Source organism: Hippopotamus amphibius, chromosome 3, assembly GCF_030028045.1.
Source record: "Hippopotamus amphibius kiboko isolate mHipAmp2 chromosome 3, mHipAmp2.hap2, whole genome shotgun sequence".
Lineage (NCBI taxonomy): Eukaryota > Metazoa > Chordata > Mammalia > Artiodactyla > Hippopotamidae > Hippopotamus > Hippopotamus amphibius.
Window position 1 is genome coordinate 111,877,328 of NC_080188.1, and position 19,906 is coordinate 111,897,233.

General features: G+C 38.2%; 1 protein-coding gene across 1 annotated transcript; it reads left to right on the forward strand.

Annotated features, from left to right (window-relative positions):
* Positions 1-18,211: 18,211 nt before the first annotated feature.
* On the forward strand, positions 18,212-19,146 carry LOC130848682 (olfactory receptor 1013-like). The gene is given in 2 exon segments (XM_057727100.1): positions 18,212-18,329; positions 18,332-19,146. Coding segments are annotated over 2 exon segments (933 nt in total).
* The last annotated feature ends 760 nt before the right edge of the window (positions 19,147-19,906 follow it).

The window sequence follows — 19,906 nt, forward strand, 5'->3', positions numbered from 1 at the left end:
ATAGGACAACTCCCTAAGTGCAGTCATTGGAAGACTTTTTACAGGGAAAAGCTAATTCTCTCAGCTGGGGGAAGTTAGGAACTGCCTCTTCAGGCAAGGAATTTTGTTTTTATCTCTGTTCTTGTCGGCCCAATGTCCCCATCCCATTATTTTATGGTCTCTATTCTTCCCTCCATCAATTCTTTTAGCTCACCATAAAACCTCTGGCAATGTTTACAATTTAACTAGCATTGCTTCTCTGTATTCCTTATAATCAGGCCCTGGCTTAAACCTCAACCATATCTTCCATAAAGGACTAAAGGAGCTGACAAACTGTTTCAAACATATGTTTGAGGCTTTCCAAATGTTATTTCATGTTCACAGTAGGATAATCATACCTTTCAATTTAAAAGATCTCATGTATTTACAATCAATGTTATCATGGTTATGATGAATACTATGACCAATTGATCTTTCAGTGCTTTGCTCTCTGACTGCACTTCATGCTACGACATTACTGTTGACAATTTAAATTGTCATGAGGCTTCTACATGCCAGGGCTCACCGGTGTCCCATTTCCCTGACAAGGGGTATATCTGCATATTCTTTAACTATGTCAACAAACTAATCTCAGAGATCCAGCTAAAAGGCTTGATCCCAGAACTACACCTAATGTTAATGACTACATCAATCAGAATCCTGTCAGGAAACAGATGGCCCACTCAAATCAGGCAATTTGAGGAAAATTTAATAAATGGACTATGTATAAAGATGTGAACAGAGGACAGGAAAATCACAAAGGAGAGACTAGTCCTTTGACACAGCATCTTATATCAAGGCCTGAAGGAAGAAGGGGAAAAAACAGTTATCAGAACCCAGAGAGAGAGGGAAAGAGATTCTGTGGTTCGAGAAAAGAGATCAAAGCTGTGATATTGGTCTAGGGATTAATGTGGACTTCACTGACTTTGCAGGGATAGAGTCTTGGAAGGTAAGCAGATCTTTTGCCCCTTTTCTGTTTGTTCATCTCTGTTTTCCTCAGACCTTAATCATAAAGATGAGACCACTAGGCAACATTTAACCTGACTCCTGATTTTGCTTTACTAAACGGACACAATGTCTTGCCTAACCTGTTGATTCCCTTCCTGGATTAGAAGAAGAAAAAATGAAGAATTAAGTAGTTAAAGAATGACTGAGTCTCTACCCCCTAGATTCTCCTTAGCAAAGTTGTAGATAGACCACGTGGGTAAGAGCACATCCCATTGCAAGTGGACATTATGGTTAAGAAAACATCCAGGAGGGGAAGGTCAAGAGAAGTCAGCAGTCTGTACACAATGGAAAAATGATGAAGACTCTGATCTCCTACCTTAATAATCAACTGAGATTGTTTCCCCTGAGCAGAATCTTGGGAGCTGGTCTCCAGACAAGAGTCCACCTTCTTCCCAGATTACTGGCTTTTCTGAATAAAACATCTTTCCTTTATACCAACATTTGCCCCTTGATCATTGGCTTTTGAGTGGCGAGCAACCATACCTGAGTTTGGTAACAGGAACAGGTATTTTGAAACCAGTCTTTTCTCTCTTTTTAGTTCCTCCCCACATTGGCCAAGTGAGTTGATTTAGTTCATGTAGGTTGGTATCCTGGAGATGAGAGCAGGGTGGCAAAGGATAGCAGACTCTCTAGAGGGACAAATGGAAGATATCCAAGTAGCCTACAGACATATCAATACCTATGTGTTTATTAATATTCTAATGTACATAGTGGGTACCTATCTGCTACATGTATGTTTGGATTCAGCAAAACACTATACAAAATGAAAAGGAAATTTATGGTTGAATGTATCTATCCGTGGGGAATCACAGTCTACACAAAACTTTTCTGAGTCTTATTTAACAAGACTGACTTTGTCAATGCATAGTTTTGCTTAATTGCCTTGCTTTCCATCCCTCAAACTATACAACATGGAGGAATTCCATGGATATAAAACACTTAGGATCCACTAACTGTTATCAAAGATTCTGGAACTAGCTGATTTGAATACTAGAGTGTTGGGATAAGGTCACACTACAAATTTTGGTAAGTTGTGTGATTCAGATTTACTGCTAGCATAGAATTTCTTTTTAATCCCCACAATGACTCAGCAGTCATGTATATTCTGTTATAACAGGAGCTGTAAAGCATCATTTTTATACCTCACCAACATCCTATGGCAGTTTCTGAGAGGAAAAATGGAGACTTGGCTTCCCCTATTATTTGTGGTGAAAAAGGATAATTTATATTAAAGGAAGGAAAGGAAAATAAAACTATACAATTGACACAAAAATGCAAAAAAAAAAAATAGCCATTGAGAAGTATTTACCAGTGGAATAATCTTTCATGGCTATTGCACGCGCCTTAGGGGACAGCAGATTAAGCCATCTATATTCAGGTTCAAAATAAATCATAAAAAGTTTAATTTTTTAAAATTTAATTTTGTGCCGGGGGTAGAAAGGCAAAAGATACATTAAAAGACATATTAGACAACAGCTTATCATTCCTGTCAGGCTGCCATAGCCTCTAGGTAAGATTCATCAGAAAAGATTACTTTCTTAAAACTAAAACTTTTAACTTGTGACTTGGCACCCATGTTTAAGCCTAAAGGGAAACACAGTGACTATGTGTGCCCTATTTGGTTTGTGTGTGTTTGTGTTGTGGATTTAAGCATCTTCAATTGAGAAGATCCACAGAGGTATCAGTGACCCCCCAAAGTTCATATTTGGAGCATAAGACAAGGAAATGAAGAAAGTCAACAGAAGATGAGATGGGGCACCATGGTGGTCAATTGTAACTCATCAAGAGAGCTCTGAGGCAAAGGAGAGTATGCTTGACTAGCAGAGGAAAAGAGCAAAGGTAGAAAAGACAGATTTTACCATTTTTACTCCTTTGCATAATAATAATTCTACCATATGGAAATCATGGCATTAATAACCAATTTAATATTAAATAATCAATACATCACATCTATTATTGGATGTCAAATAATCTCTTCTCTCCTTAAATACATTAGCTCTATTAACTCTCCCCACAATCATAAAAAAATGCATTATTACAGATAAGTGCGTTATATATTACAGATGAAGAAATTGATTCTGGGAAAGATTAAATGTTTTCAAAGGTGCTCATGTTAAGAGGGTTGAAACCAAAATTCAGCCCAAATCTGCCTGACCCTACATCGCATGCTGAACAATCCATATTGCATCCCCAAATTATTGAATACTCTCTTGAAAAATCTCTTTGTATATGCATAGGACTATTGTCATTGTAATACTCATGGCCAATACTGCAATGTTTCATAAAATATTATTTATTATCAGCTTGCATCAGAATCATTTGGGCTACTTCAGGGAGAGGGATTCTTTGGAACTCTGACCTATTAAATTTGAATCTCTAAAGAATGAGGCCCAGGAAATTGCAACTTTAGCACTATGTCAGGTGGTACTTAGGCTTTCTGAATTAGGAGGCGACTGATATATTGAATGTATTCCATGTGTCAAACCCTCCAATAAGTAATTTTTAAACATCTTTACAACAGCCATATCTAGTAGTTAAAACTATTATGGTTTGTTTAGGTAGCTCAGGCATAATATAATTATCTATGCCTTCAGTCCGAAGGCCCAGTGGGTCCCAAACAAATCTGTCTCTGGCTTGATTACCCGCTAATCACGGCCACCATTGATTTCAAAGAAATGCTTCCGAATAACTCTTTGACATGAAAGACACTTTGCGGCTCAAATGGAAACTACCTTCATCACAAATGCACTTTTTCGAAATTCAATTTGTCTGTATATTTCAGTGGTCAGACTGTGTATTCTGTGACTGTTTCACGTTTTCTTTTTCTTGTACATACCTATGAATAGCACAAGATAGAGATTTCTAGTTACTGCAAGTAATGTGAGATATAACAAATTATTTTTCAAGGCTTAAATGCTATCATTAGAGTAGACCAGAATGTAGATTTGATTGACATGCTATTCGAGAATTAGAGCAGTCCATCTAGCCATCCCTTTATGGGACATTATTTGTGGTTATGCTGTGCCACATACTGTTTGAAGTACTGCTTTCCAGCAGCAAACAAAACAAGCCACAAACCTTCTCTTCCACTTCTCACAGTCTAGTGGATGTGGACAGACAGCAAATAAAGTAACTAAGCCAATTATATGGTAATACAGATGGTAAGAGCTCTGGAGAAGAATAAAACAGGGAAGGAAGATAGAGAGTGCTGGGGGCATGGAGGGGGCACAATTTTGAAGACGGTGATCAGAGAACACCTCTTTGAAAGGTAATCTATTTTTGAATAACTAGAGAAAGTAAAAAAAAAAATGTTCTAAGCAGAATGAACAAGTGCAAATGTTTTAAATGTTAAAATTTTTTGTGCACACATGAAGCATGAGTAGGTACATTTCATGTGGAGAAATGCAAGCATTTCTAGCCCAGAGGTTCTCTGAGATATAAAGGTCCCACTGCATTGCAAAGCTGTCTCATACCTACCTATGCTCCCCTCTCACTAAATCATCAACAATCATTACGAGAGAACAGGATGGATTAGGGCATGAGGCTCAAGAAGTCAAGGACTATTGGCCCCTTCTCTTCAAGATTTGACTAACAGCAAAAATGCCTAAAAGGAAGGAAGATTTATGTCATGGCAGGAGAGGGTTAGGAAGAAACCACTGTAATAGAAAGAGCATGGAATGTACAGTCAGAGACCTTGAGCTTTAGACTCAACAATGCCCACTGATTTGGTTTGTAACCCTAGTGGTCACTTTGAGTCTTTAGGAGGCTCTCTTTCCACACTTCTTTTTTTAACCTGAAGTAGGTAGGGGTAGAGTAGAGTGTTTACCCACTTATTAGTCAGGCTTGCTCTGTACATATTGATTTGGGCCGTGGTCGTTGCCTCCCTAACACCACCAAGCTTTTTGCCACAGCCACTGACACTTCAAGATTCCACAGTGAAGCCATTGAATTAGAGAATTTTCTGCTTGTGGCTTAAAAAGCCCTCTGCAATCTCATCTATCTGCAATCTTATGTAACATCATGCCAACAAATACACTCTCTACTCCAGACAGATCTGACAAACTTCCTCCATTTCTGCTTCCTTGATGGTTGTGCCTTTGCCAGAAATGCCTTCTTCCCACATAATAATTATCCAAGCATCTTCAAGCTCATGTACATGATCCCCGCTCCTGTGGAAAATGTTGCATAGCACACCCAAGGCTTCCTTCATTGTTTCAAACAAGCTCTCCACTCTGGCCTGCCTCCCACTGTCAGGTACAATAGATACTTCTATCTTAACTTATTGCACTAATTTGTTTTCAGAGATTTGGTTTCTCCCAGTAAACTGAACCCTTCTTGAGGTCAGGACCCATACCTTAGTTCTATCACTTTCTATGGGTCCTAGCAGAGTATTTCAAACATAGTAAATGCTAGAGAAATATGAAGATTTGGGGACAGATGTTGAGCACTGAGAGAAAATATTTTAAATCTTCCCTGTACAAGCTGCAAATTTTGTGACCCTGAACAAACTACACACAATCATTTCTATATCTCAGGTAGCTCATCTGTAAAGTGGGCATAATAATCATATTTACTTTACATGATTATTGTGAAGTTAAAATGAGATGACTTTTAAAGCACTCAGTGGAGTGTCTGACACATACTAAGTACTCAATAAATATTATTACGATAAATAATGGAGAAACTTGACAAGCTGATTTTAGGGACATCAGCTAATATGACACATTTCTTGTCTTTTAAAGATTGGGTAATGAGTTGATGAAAAATGAGGCTGAATACAACTGTTGCAAAATCTATTTGTATAGATACTCAGGATAAGTGCAGTTCACTTTTAAAGCATCCTGGTCACAGCTGAACAGATAATGATTATGTCTCTTTGAAATATGCTTGGTGTAGGGGAAAGACTGTGAATTTTCTAATCCAATTGCCTTGGGTTTAAATCCTGACTGCACTTATAATTTTAGCTAAGCAAGTTAATCAAGTGATCTGGATCTGTTTTCTTGCCTATCGTGGGAAAAGCAATCCACATTCCGTAGAAGTGTTTGACAATTAAACAAAGTTCCCAGGAAGGTGTTACAAAAAATCGTTTCTTAAAGTACAGTAATTAGCATCATTACTTTTAAAATCATTTCCTTCTTTTGCATTGGGTGAGATTCTCCTAAATAAAGTCAACACAGTTTATGGTTAATTGCTTTTTAGAGGCTTTCAAGGCTATGAACTCCTGAGGTACTTAAGGAATCAAATATGCTGGGGACCCAGAGCAAGTATAATTTATCTGGACCTATGGTGTGGTCCTTTGTTGGCTGTGACTGTGAGAGTTGCAGGTAAGTGTCCTGGTCCTGGGCAAGGTGAGTAGAATATTTCTATATTCATAATCAGTATTGGCTGTCAATGAAGAGACACATGACTCTTCCAGAAAGTGATTTGGAAGCTACTTGGAAGGATTTATCTGCTGCCACCTGTATGAGGTATTCACCTGGGATAGCATCTGAGTCTCTCAGCTTTATCCTATTGTTTTAGAGTTAAGGTGTTATAACTGAAAAGAGAGGAATCCGTGGAGCCCATAAGTAACTGTGAACCTAATATCAGGTATGAAGGGTGGAGGCTTAGTGGTTAAGTATCAGGTCTCTGGAGTAAGACAACATGATTTACTAACTGTGAAATTACTAGCTACTTGTGAAACCTCGGTTTGGTTATCTGTAAAATTATTGCTGCTAATCTTTAAACACACCTATAATGGATGTTGTAGAAATAAATAAAATCATTCATGTGAAACACTTAGCACAGTACTCAATTCAGAGGAAAGTATTCAAAATATTTATCTACTATTTTTATGTATGGTAAAATTCTGGAATAATTATGAGAATCATAGAACACAGAAACAGAAGATAGTTAAGTTGAAGGTTTAGTGCAGGAGTTTTCAACTTTTTCTCACAGGAAACCACTTTTAGAACTCATGAATCCATGTTTTCAAAGATTTTGCCCAACCACTAAGTGTTCTCAATTTATATTGTTTGTATTCATTTAGAATAAACAGCCCACAAAACTTCATAGTAAACCTACAAATTAAAATGAATTAAAAATTGAACTGATATACATTTTCCATCTAAAGGAGATGGGAAAGATTATATTCTACTATAGGAAAAAGAGAATAAGTTAAATTAATAGGATATATGTAATATTAGATAATGAGAAGTGCTAGGGAGAATAATACAGTAGAAAAGTGAGATGAGAAATATCAGGGAAGTGGGTTGCTGTATGGTGATCAGGGCACACTGGAAAAGGGGTACTATTAGTGGCAACTGACATCTGGAAAAAAAAGAGGGAATTCTTTGTAAAGATATCTGAGGAAGAGCATTCTAACTATAGAGGGAAGCAATGCAAAGGCTCTGAGCAAACCCAATTTATTCACAGAATTGAAAGGAGGGTAGCAGGGCTGGAGTGGAGTGAACAGTGAAAAGGAGAAAAGAACAGTAGGAGCCAGAAGCAGACAGGTAATAAGCTTGTACATCTTTGGAAGGATTTGGACTTTTACTCTGAATAAGTCATGAAGTCATTGGAGCATTGGAGGAAGAGTAAAATGATCTAACTACTTATTCAAACATCACTCAGCCTGCCTTGTTGATAGACTCAAGTGGGGTTAGGATGGAAGTGGGGAGGGGAAAAGGAGACCATTAGGAAGCTCTGCAATAATGCAAACGTGAGGTGAGAATGGGTTAGTGTCAGGTGGAACCACTGGAGCTGGGAAAAATTGGTCACATTCTGAATCTATTTTGAAGGTAGAATCAAGATGTTGCTGATTAGTCAGCTACAGGGTAAAAGGCAAGGAAGGGTTCAAAATATCTAATGATTTCCCTAAACTGTGCCAATGCATTTACTGCAGAGGAGAAGTCTGGAGCAAAGCAGCCTTAGGAAGAATTGGTAGGAGTTCAGATTTTCCTGAACTTCCCGGTGAACATCCTATAAGAGATGTTAAGTAGGCATTTGGATCCATAAGTCTGAAGTTCAGGGAAGAGAAATGGTGAGGAGGTGATAGATAGATAGATAGATAGATAGATAGATAGATAGATAGATAGATGATAGATATAGATATAGATAGATGATTGATAGATAGATAGATAGATAGATGATAGATAGATGATAGATAGATAGATGATAGATGGTAGATAGATAGATAGATAGATAGATAGATAGATGATAGATAGATAGATAGATAGATGATAGATAGATGATAGATAGATGGATGATAGATAGATAGATATAGATATAGATAGATGATTGATAGATAGATAGATGATAGATAGATAGATAGATAGATGATAGATAGATGATAGATAGATAGATGATAGATAGATAGATAGATAGATAGATAGATAGATAGATAGATAGATGATAGATAGATGATATATAGATAGACAGACAGATAAAACTCACATGTAGAGAACATTTAAAGACTGGATGGTTCACTGGAAAGTGATTGTGGATGGAAAAGAGAACATATTCAAGGGTGAATTCTGGGGTTCTCCAAAATACAAATCTGGGGGCAATAACACTGAGAACTTGCAGCTACAGAAATAGCAGAAAATCCATGCAAGTCTGGTGACCTGAAAACAAAGTGAAGAGAGTGTTTCCAGCAGGAAGAAGTGATAAGCTGTATCAAATGCTGCTGATAGATCAAATCAGATGAGGCATTAAAAGGGATTACTGGATTTGGCTATGTTTGCTCATTGACCCTAGATCAGGGGTCCCCAACCCCCGGACCATGGACCGGTACCAGTCCTTGGCCTGTTAAGAACTGGGCTGCACAGCAGGAGGTGAGTGGCAGGCAGGGAGCAAAGCTTCATCTGATGCTCCCCATCCGCTCACATTACCACCTGAACCATCTTCCCCATCTGTGGAAAAATTTTCTTCCACAGCACACAGGTCCCTGGTGCCAAAAAGGTTGAGCACCACTGCCCTAGATGAGGGTACCTTTCATTGAGTAATCCTAGTAAATACATAAAAGCAACAATCTCATATTGCTCAATATTTTACTCAGAAGTAAGTTAATTTAGTAGCATAGCACTTATGAACACTAATACTGATAGTCTTGTAAGAACTAAGTGTTTTCCTAGATTCCAAGACCATGGGAATACAAATACTCATACTCTGCATGATTTTTAATTCAGCTATAAAAGGAGTTAGGTTGATGGGAAGTTAGTGTGACTGGAATTCTCCCTTAAGTGTAATATGAATGCACAGTCACTAGATATATTCCGGTCTATCCATTTCAATAGAACATTTACAGTTTTACCTGCAGAGAATCTTGAAGAGAGTGAGATGTCCATGTTAACATAAAATATTGAGTTTCATGTTCATATTCTAAGACATATGTTTTTTGCCTAATTGTTATCACAAAGGAAAAAACTCCTTAAAAATAAAAAACTTATAAAAGAATAAAAAATCTAAAATAATGTAATAGTTTCTAGTATTATGTTACTTATGTATTATATATGAATTACATATAAAATTGTCCTTTTAGACTATTGTTGTTCATTGTTTTTTATTGTAGACCATGTAAAAAAGGCTGATTCTATATATATTTTCCAAAATTTTGTATATATTCTTTTTTTTTTTTTTTTTGAGATAGAGAGAGGGAGAGAGAACGATTTTTTTTTTACTTATTTTTTTTGGGGGGGTACACCAGTTCAATCAACTGTTTTTATACACATATCCCCGAATTCCCTCCCTCCCTTGACTCCCCCCCTTGAGTTCCCCCCACCCTCCCCGCCCCAGTCCTCTAAGGCATCTTCCATCCTTGAGTTGGACTCCCTTTGTTATACAACAACTTCCCACTGATTATCTATTTTACAGTTGGTAGTATATACATGTCTGTGCTACTCTCTCACTTTGTCTCAGTTTCCCCTTCACCCCCCGCCCCCTCCCATACCTCGAGTTCTCCAGTCCATTCTCTGTATCTGCATCCTTGTTCTTGTCACTGAGTTCATCAGTACCATTTTTAGATTCCGTATATGTGAGTTAGCATACAATATTTGTCCTTCTCTTTCTGACTCATTTCACTCTGTATGACAGATTGTAGTTATATCCACCTCATTACATATAGCTCCATCTCATCCCTTTTTATAGCTGAGTAATATTGCATTGTGTATATATGCAACATCTTCTTTATCCATTCATTTGTTGATGGGCATTTCGGTTGCTTCCCTATCCTGGCTATTGTAAATAGTGCTGCAATAAACATTATGGTACAAGTTTCTTTTGGGATTATGGTTTTCTTTGGGTATATGCCCAGGAGTGGGATGACTGGATCATATGGTAGTTCTATTTGTAGTTTTTTAAGGAACCTCCAAATTGTTTTCCATAGTGGCTGTACCAACTTACAGTCCCACCAACAGTACAGGAGAGTTCCCTTTTCTCCACACCCTCTCCAACATGTGTTGTTTCCAGATTTTGTGATGATGGCCATTCTGATTGGTGTGAGGTGATACCTCATTGTGGCTTTGACTTGCATTTCTCTGATGATGAGTGATGTGGAGCATCTTTTCATGTGTGTGTTGACCATCTGTATGTCTTCTTTGGAGAAATGTCTGTTTAGGTCTTCCGCCCATTTGTGGATTGGGTTATTTGCTTTTTTGGTATTAAGCTTCATGAGCTGCTTGTATATTTTTGAGGTTAATCCTTTGTCCGTTGTTTCATAGGCAAGTATTTTCTCCCATTCTGAGGGTTGCCTTTTAGTCTTGTTTATGGTTTCTTTTGCTGTGCAAAAGCTTTTAAGTTTCATGAGGTCCCATTTGTTTATTCTCGATTTGATTTCCAAGATTCTAGGAGGTGGGTCAAAAAGGATCTTGCTTTGATGGATGTCATAGAGTGTTCTGCCTATGATTTCCTCTAGGAGTTTTATAGTGTCTGGCCTTCCATGTAGGTCTTTAATCCATTTGGAGTTTATTTTTGTGTATGGTGTTAGGAAGTGTTCTAATTTCATTCTTTTACATGTTGCTGTCCAATTTTCCCAGCACCACTTATTGAAGAGGCTGTCTTTTTTCCATAGTATATTCGTGCCTCCTTTGTCAAAGACAAGGTGCCCATATGTGTTTGGGCTTACTTCTGAGTTCTCTATTCTATTCCATTGATCTTCCTTTCTATTTTTGTGCCAGTACCATACTGTCTTGATCACTATGGCCTTGTAGTATACTTTGAAGTCAGGAAGCCTGTTTCCACCAACTGCATTTTTCCTTCTCAAGATTGCTTTGGCTATTCGGGGTCTTTTGCGTTTCCATACAAATCATAAGATTTCTTGCTCTAGTTCTGTGAAAAATGCCATTGGTAACTTGATCGGGATTGCATTGAATCTGTAAATTGCTTTGGGTAGTACAGTCATTTTCACGATGTTGATTCTTCCAATCCAGGAACATGGTATGTTTCTCCATCTGTTTGTGTTGTCTTTGATTCTTTCATCAACGTCTTAAAGTTTTCTGCATACAGATCTTTTGCCTCCTTAGGCAGGTTTATTCCTAGGTATTTGATTCTTTTTGTTGCAATGGTGAATGGGAGAGTTTCCTTCATTTCTCTTTCTGCTCTTCTGTTGTTAGGGTATAGGAATGCGAGAGATTTCTGTGCATTAATTTTGTATCCTGCTACTTTACTAAACTCATCAATTAATGCTAGCAGTTTTCTGATAGAGTCTTTAGGGTTTTCTATATATAATATCATGTCATCTGTAAGAGTGACAATTTTACTTCTTCTTTTCCAATTTGGATTCCTTTAATTTCTTTCTCTTCTCTGATTGCTGTGGCTAAAACTTCCAAAACTATGTTGAATAATAGTGGTGAGAGTGGACACCCTTGTCTTGTTCCTGTTCTTAGAGGGAATTCTTCCAGTTTTTCCCCATTGAGAACAATGTTGGCTTTTAGTTTCTCATATATGGCTTTTATTATGTTAAAGTAATTTCCTTCTATGCCCATTTTCTGGAGAGCTTTTATCATAAATGGATGTTGAACTTTGTCAAAAGCTTTTTCTGCATCTATTGAAATGATCATATGGTTTTTATCCTTCAAGTTGTTGATATGATGTATCACATTGATTGATTTGCGTATATTGAAGAATCCTTGCATCCCAGGGATAAACCCCACTTGATCATGGTGTATGATTTTTTTAATGTGCTGTTGGAGTCCGTTAGCTAGTATTTTGTTGAGGATTTTTGCATCTATATTCATCAGTGATATTGGTCTGTAGTTTTCTTTTTTTGTGACATCTTTGCCTGGTTTTGGTATCAGGGTGATGGTAGCCTCGTAGAATGAGTTTGGGAGTGTTCCGCCTTCTGAAATATTTTGGAAGAGTTTGAGAAGGATAGGTGTTAGCTCTTCTCCAATGTTTGATAGACTTTGCCCGTGAACCCATCTGGTCCTGGGCTTTTGTGTGTTGGGAGATTTCTAATCACTGCCTCAATTTCCGTACTTGTGATTGGTCTGTTCATGGTTTATATTTCTTCCTGGTTCCGTCTTGGAAGATTGTATTTTTCTAAGAATGTATCCATTTCTTCCAGGTTATCCAGTTGATTGGCATATAGTTGCTTGTAGTAGTCTCTCATGATCTTTTGTATTTCTGAGGTGTCCGTTGTTACTTCTCCTTTTTCATTTCTAATTCTGTTGATTTGCATCTTCTCCCTTTTTTTCTTGATGAGTCTGGCTAATGGTTTATCAGTTTTGTTAATCTTCTCAGAGAACCAGCTTTTAGTTTTATTTATTTTTGCTATGGTTTCCTTCCTTTCTTTTTCATGTATTTCTGCTCTGATCTTTATGATTTCTTTCCTTCTGCTCCCTTTGGGGTTTCTTTGTTCTTCTTTCTCTAGTTGTTTTAGGTGTAAGGTTAGGTTGTTTATTCGATCATTTTCTTGTTTCTTCAGGTAGGACTGTATTGCTATAAACTTCCCTCTTAGAACTGCTTTTGCTGCATCCCATAGGTTTTGGGTTGTTGTGTTTTCATCGTCATTTGTTTCTAGATATTTTTTGATTTCCTCTTTGATTTCTTTAGTGATTCCTTGGTTGTTTAAGAGTGAATTGTTTAGCCTCCATGTGTTTGTATTTTTTGCAGTTTTTTCCTGTAATTGATATCTAGTCTCCTGGCGTTGTGGTCTGAGAAGATGCTTGATATGATTTCAATTTTCTTGAATTTGCCGAGGTTTGATTTGTGACCCAAGATGTGATCTATCCTGGAAAATGTTCCGTGTGCACTTGAGAAGAAAGTGTAGTCTGTCGTTTTTGGATGGAATGTCCTATAAATATCAATGAAGTCGAGATGGTCTAATGTGTCATTTAAAGCTTGTGTGTCTTTATTTTCTGTTTGGATGATCTGCCCATTGATGTAAGCAGGGTGTTCAAGTCTCCCACTATTATTGTGTTCCTGTCGATGTCCCCTTTTATAGCTGTTGGCATTTGCCTTATGTACTGAGGTGCTCCTATATTGGGGGCATAGATATTTACCATTGTGATATGTTCTTCTTGAATGGATCCCTTGATCATTATGGAGTGTCCTTCCTTGTCTCTTTTAATAGTCTTTAGTTTCAAGTCTAATTTGTCTGATATGAGTATTGCTCCTCCAGCTTTCTTTTGACTTCCATTTGCATGGAATATCTTTTTCCATCCCTTTCCTTTCAGTCTATATGTATCCCTTGGTCTGAAGTGGGTTTCTTGTAGGCAGCATATAGAAGGGTCTTGTTTTTGTATCCATTCAGCCAGTCTGTGTGTTTTGGTGGGAGCATTTAATCCATTTACATTTAAGGCGATTATTGACATGTGTGTTCCAATTACCATTTTCTTAATTGTTTTGGGTTTGTATTTGTAGGTGTTTTCCTTTTCTTGTGTTTCCTACTTAGAGAAGTTCCTTTAGCACTTGTTGTAAGGCTGGTTTGGTGGTGCTGAATTCTCCTCACTTTTGCTTGTCTGGAAAGAATTTGATTTCCCCCTCACATCTGAATGAGATTCTTGCTGGGTAGAGTATTCTTGGCTGTAGGTTTCTCTCTTTCAGGACTTTCAGTATATCCTGCCATTCCCTTCTGGCCTGCAGAGTTTCTGTAGCGAGGTCAGCTGTTATCCTTATGGGTTTTCCCTTATATGTTGTTTGTTGCTTTTCTCTTGCTGCTTTTCATAGTTTTTCTTTGTGTTTAATTGTCATTAGTTTGATTAATATGTGCCTTGGTGTATTTCTCCTTGGGTTTATTCTGTATGGGACTCTCTGTGCTTCTTGGACTTGGTTAATTATTTCCTTTCCCATGGGGAAAGTTTTCCACTAGAACCTCTTCAAATATTTTCTCAGACCCTTTCTTGTTTTCTTCTTCTTCTGGGATGCCTATAATTCGAATGTTGGTATGCTTAATGTTATCACTGAGATCTCTGAGACTGTCTTCTATTATTTTTATTCTTTTTTCTTTTTCCTGCTCTGTGGCAGTTATTTCCCCCATTCTGTCTTCCAACTCACTTATTCATTCTTCAGCCTCAGTCATTCTGCTGGTTATAGCATTTAGAGTATTTTTAATTTCAGTTATTTTGTTATCCATTGCTGTTTGTTTTTCTGAGTTCTTATGAACTGTTTCTTGTACTTTCTCTATTTTGTTATCGAGATTTTGTATCATTTTTACTATCATTACTCTAAATTCTTTTTCAGGCATTTGTCCTATTTCCTCCTCATTTATTTGGTCTTGTGGGTTTTTTTCCTGCTCCTTTGCCTGCATGGTGTTTCTTTGTTTCCTCATGGTTGTCCAAATTTTGGGGTTGCTTGTCCTGGCGATAGAGGTGTTTATAGAAGACTGTCCAAGCCTCAGACTAATGTCCAAGCATTGGATTAAACGAATATTAAGTCTAGGAAACACATACATGTATAAGACAATTACTGAATCCATTAGGACATAAGCCTCTAGAAAGACCTGACAGAACCCCAGTTGCTATTAGATATTCAAAGAGAAACCCAAGAGAAATTGACAACTGGAACAGAACAATCAGAGACAAAAGCAAAAGCAAACAAACAAACAAATAACACCTTACACATACAAACATTAATCCAGGGAGATTTTGTAAGCTAGGATCAAATATAGAAAAGAGCCAGATTACCACCAGGGAGAATGGAGATTCTCAGAATGTAATTAGACAACTGTACTAAGAACTAAGATAAAGACAAAAGCCTAATATTAAATACCATGGCAGTGCGTCATCTGGAGAATAGAGCAAGGAGTCTGAGCAGATCGATAGTGTTGCTTATAAGTATGTTAAGATAAAATAAAAAGGCTGGAATAAAGGGGAACAGAAGAGCGTAATGTGGTTGGAAATGTGCAAATAAAAAGAAAGGAATAGAAATGCATAAAAGATAGGGGTGAAAGGAAAGTATGAAAGATATATTGTCCATACTACCAAAAACTTAGCTAGATATAGAAGTATATAAAAAGGCAAAAAAAAAAAAAGAATAAAAAATATCATTAAAAAATTATGTTATAAAACTTGTAGATCCCTTAGGACTAAGATTGTATTTAATAAAAAAAAAAAAAAAAGAAAGAGAGAGAGAAAGAAAAAAAAAAATCCAGAATCGATCCCAGAATGGACCAGTTCAATAGGTATTGATACTACTATTTCTGTTTCCTTAGCGTCTCAGCTGTAAGTGTCCTTCTCCTTGCCTTGGGTTTTTTTGCATTATTCTGTGACCAGCAGAGCTTCCTTTATTGTTCGTCTGTAAGCGTCGGTGTGTGGGGAGGGAGAGGGTACAATAGTGGCTCCTTCTCTTGGGAGTGAGTGAGCAGTGGCGCACTCTTGTTTCAGTCAGGCTTGAAGGTGCCTGTTGCAGAGGGACGCTCTTGGCTCAGGCGTAAACAGAAAGTCTTAGAGTTGGGCCTCTCTCGGGGTTTTTTTTCTTTTTGATGCTGTTGTGTGTTTTTTTTTTTTTTTTCTCTCGGCAGCCTCCCTGCTGCTGGCGTTGCAAGGGGTTTTAATCTAGCCCCGCCCGAGTGCCTGAGGGTGCTTGTTATCCCTGAGCACCTTAGGTGGCCCATGGGTGTCTCTCCACTGCCTGTTGCAGAGGCACCAAAAGAGAGAGAGAGGCTATGCACGCGGCTCCTCCCCCCGCCCGTGAGCCTGCAGCCTCCAGCAGCCATCATGGCCGGGCAGCTCTCAGGGACGGGCACTCCTCTCCGCGGACCTCCTCCCTCCTGTCCTCTCGGTCCATCACCCTACTGGCAACAATGTTTCTCACCCTGAACCAGCTCTCCGGTTCCCACGCTCCCGCTCCCGGACCCTCCATTCAGCCGTGGATCAACCTCTCAGTCCGGGAACGCTGAGCTGCGCTGCGGACCCTCCGTATGTTTCTCACTCCCTCCCGTCTGCCACAGCTCCGCCGCTTCACCCTCTTTGAGCCGTCATAGATGCCTCCCTACTGGCTATGTTGGGCTCCCCAAGGTCCTTTCTGGTGTCCGAGGCCCCCTGCTGGTGTTCAGCTGGTTCTCTGTGGGAATTACTGTGTCCTTCCATGCATTCCCAACGCATCTATGGAGAGGGATGCACTCCACGTCCCTCTACTTCGCCGCCATCTTCTTTCTCCTATTTTTTTTTAATTTATTTTTTTTATTGGCTGTGTTGGGTCTTTTTTCTGTGCGTGGGCTTTCTTTTAGTTTCGGTGAGTGGGGGATACTCTTCATCGCAGTGGGTGGGCTCCTGATTGCCGTGGCTTCTCTTGTTGTGGAGCATGGGCTCTAGGCATGTGGGCTTCAGTAGTTGTAGCACATGGGCTCAATAGTTGTGGCTCACGGGCTCTAAAGCACAGGCTCAATAGTTGTGGCACACGGGCTTAGTTGCTCCGTGGCATGTGGCATCTTCCTGGAGCAGGGATCGAACCTGCGTCCCCTGCATTGGCAGCCGGATTCTCAACCACTGCACCACTTAGGAAGCCCCTATATATTCTTTTTTGCTTGTAATCTTGTATTTTCTTCTACCTGTAGATGCTATTATGAAATATAAATTTATAATGGCTATAGGTTGTCCCAGTATATGGAAGACTAAAAGAAAAGTACTAGATTATTTTAAAAAGCATAAAAATACATGAAGTTTGGTATTTCTGATGCAAACAAGTTACAATTTAAGCCAAGAAACTATACATTTAGCACAAAAACTAATTGCCATTATAAAGAGAACCAAAGTACTAGAAAACAGATATTGTAAGTCCATATTTCTTTTAGCTGAACAATCTTTTTTTTCCTTAAGAAATTTTATTGAGATACAATTGACATACAATAAACTGCATATATTTAAAGTGTTCAATTTGATATTTTTTTCTTATTAGTAATTTTTTTCTTATTAGTAATGTATATATGGCAATTCCAATCTCCCAATTCATCCCACCCCAACCTAAGCAATCATTTTTAGAGGAAAAAATAATGAACCAAGTACAGACGTTTGGAACTGAATATTTTCAAAGTCATTAAACAAGATAGCCATCATACTCACATGTCTTTTATACCTTGGCAGCCTATGTAAGTAAACCAAAACCAAAGGCAGACTTAATTCACTTGGATCTGAGAAAATGAAACTTAAGAATAACTCATCACAAACACCCAACTAGGTTTTCCAATAAGGTAGCCACGTAAACTATGGCCAATCAGGTAATTCCCTTGCTTTTCCTCTCTATCTTCTCTACAAAACTCTTGCCCCAGCTCCTGTCTGTAAACAACTCCTGATCATATTTGGTTTAGAGCTGCCTGATTCAGATTGATGTTTGCTCAAAGAAACACTAAAAAACTCTAATGTTCCTAAGATTATCTTTTAACAATATATAGTTGTAAAGTCCAAGTAGTTTTTTGGGGTTTGTTTTGTTTTTTTGCAAAATGAAAACTCTTTCTAAAATCAGCACTTACATGGGACTTCCCTGTGAGTCGAGTGGCTAAGATTCCTCGCTCCCAATGCAGGGGGCCTGGGTTCCATCCTTGGTCAGGGAATTAGATCCCACATGCTGCAACTATCCCGCATGCCACAACTAGGACCTGGCATAGCCAAATAAATAAATAAATATTAAAAATAAAATAAAATAAAATCAGCATTTACATTGCTGGATTCTAGACATCAAGTTTAGGCAGTAATGTACTCTTATTTATACAGAATATTTTCCATGTTTTCAGCACAGTGATTCAAGCTGAATTCATTTTCTCTCTTCTTAGATGAGATTTTCTATATCCACAGAGAAGACCAATCGCACAGTGACTGAGTTCATCCTGGTGGGCTTCACAATGGACCCTGTCATGCAGCTGGTCCTGTTTGTCGTGTTCCTTGGTGTCTACTCATGACCCTGGTAGGAAACACCACACTCATGGTATTGATCTGTAATGACTCCCGGCTGCACACACCCATGTATTTTTTCACTGGGAATCTGTCTTTTCTGGATTTCTGGTATTCCTCTGTCTACACCCCAAAGATCCTAGTGACATGCATCTCTGAAGACAAAAGTATCTCCTTTGCTGGCTGTGTAGCCCAGTTCTTCTTCTCTGCTGGGCTGGCCTACAGTGAGTGCTACCTGCTGGCTGCCATGGCTTATGACTGCTATGTGGCCATCTCAAAGCCACTGCTTTACTCTCAGGTCATGTCCATAAAACTATGTGCATTTTTGGTAAGAGCCTCATATGTTGGAGCCTTTATTAACTCTTTCATCATTACCAAAGGAACTTTTGCCTTGAACTTCTGTAGTAACAATGTTATTGATGAATTTTTCTGTGATATCCCACCCCTTGTGAAGTTGGCTTGTGGAAGGAAGGATACCTACCAGGCTGTGCTGTACTTTATCCTGGCCCGCAATGTTGTTGGGCCCACTGTGTTCATCCTGGCCTCCTATGTCTTCATCATCACCACCATCTTAAGGATTCGCTCCACCCAGGGCCGCCTCAAAGCCTTCTCCACCTGCCCCTCCCACCTGATCTCCGTCACCTTGTACTATGGCTCCATTCTCTACATCTACTCTCATCCACAGTTGAGCTATTCTTTGGATAGGGATAAAATAGCTTCTACATTTTACACCGTGGTGTTCCCCATGTTGAATCCCATGATCTACAGCCTAAGAAATAAGGATGTGAAAAGGGCTGTGAATAAACTCCTCAAATAAATCAAGATTCACTCCTTCAAAGGAAATGCAATGACATGTTTTCATCAGTTTATTCTGTTTCAGGAAGAGCTGGCATTGTGTTGTATTAGGAATAAGAAATCTTATGAAACACATTAAAGAATTTGCACTCTTGATACCTGACAATTCAAGAGGACTAAGTTGAGAAAATTAGAGGAATTTAGGAGATAAAATTTAAATGTAAAGATTTGAATTAAATTTCATGTTACTCCAGATTAAAAGCAAAGACCTTAAAACCAAAATTTGTCTTCCTTCATAAAGTGACAGAGCAGCCCACTCCTTTAGCATGTGAATATTTTGGCTGGCTGATATTCACAGAATAGTATCTATATAGTTTTCCTGGAAATAGAAACAAAAATGTGAAATTATTTTTTCTATGAATATTAACTAGTTAGAACTATCATTTTTCATTTCTATAACAGAATTTCTTAAGCATTTTATATGTACTTCCCCCCTAGAATTATTACCACAAAGACCCAGAGTCATCCATGAAATAAGCAATACAACTAGAGACTCAGCAAGCATGATCTCTTTAATCTTTGTCTCATACATATGTTACTCAATTAAGAAAAATTCAGTTGAGTTCCCATAAATATGATTTTTGTGAATCACTATACAACTCCCTGGGCTCCTCTTTTATCTTATGGTAGTGAATCTACAGACTTCTATTAACAAATTGTGACATTTTGAGCATCAAAACATAATTACTATAATAAATAATAATGACAATATGTATAGTGAG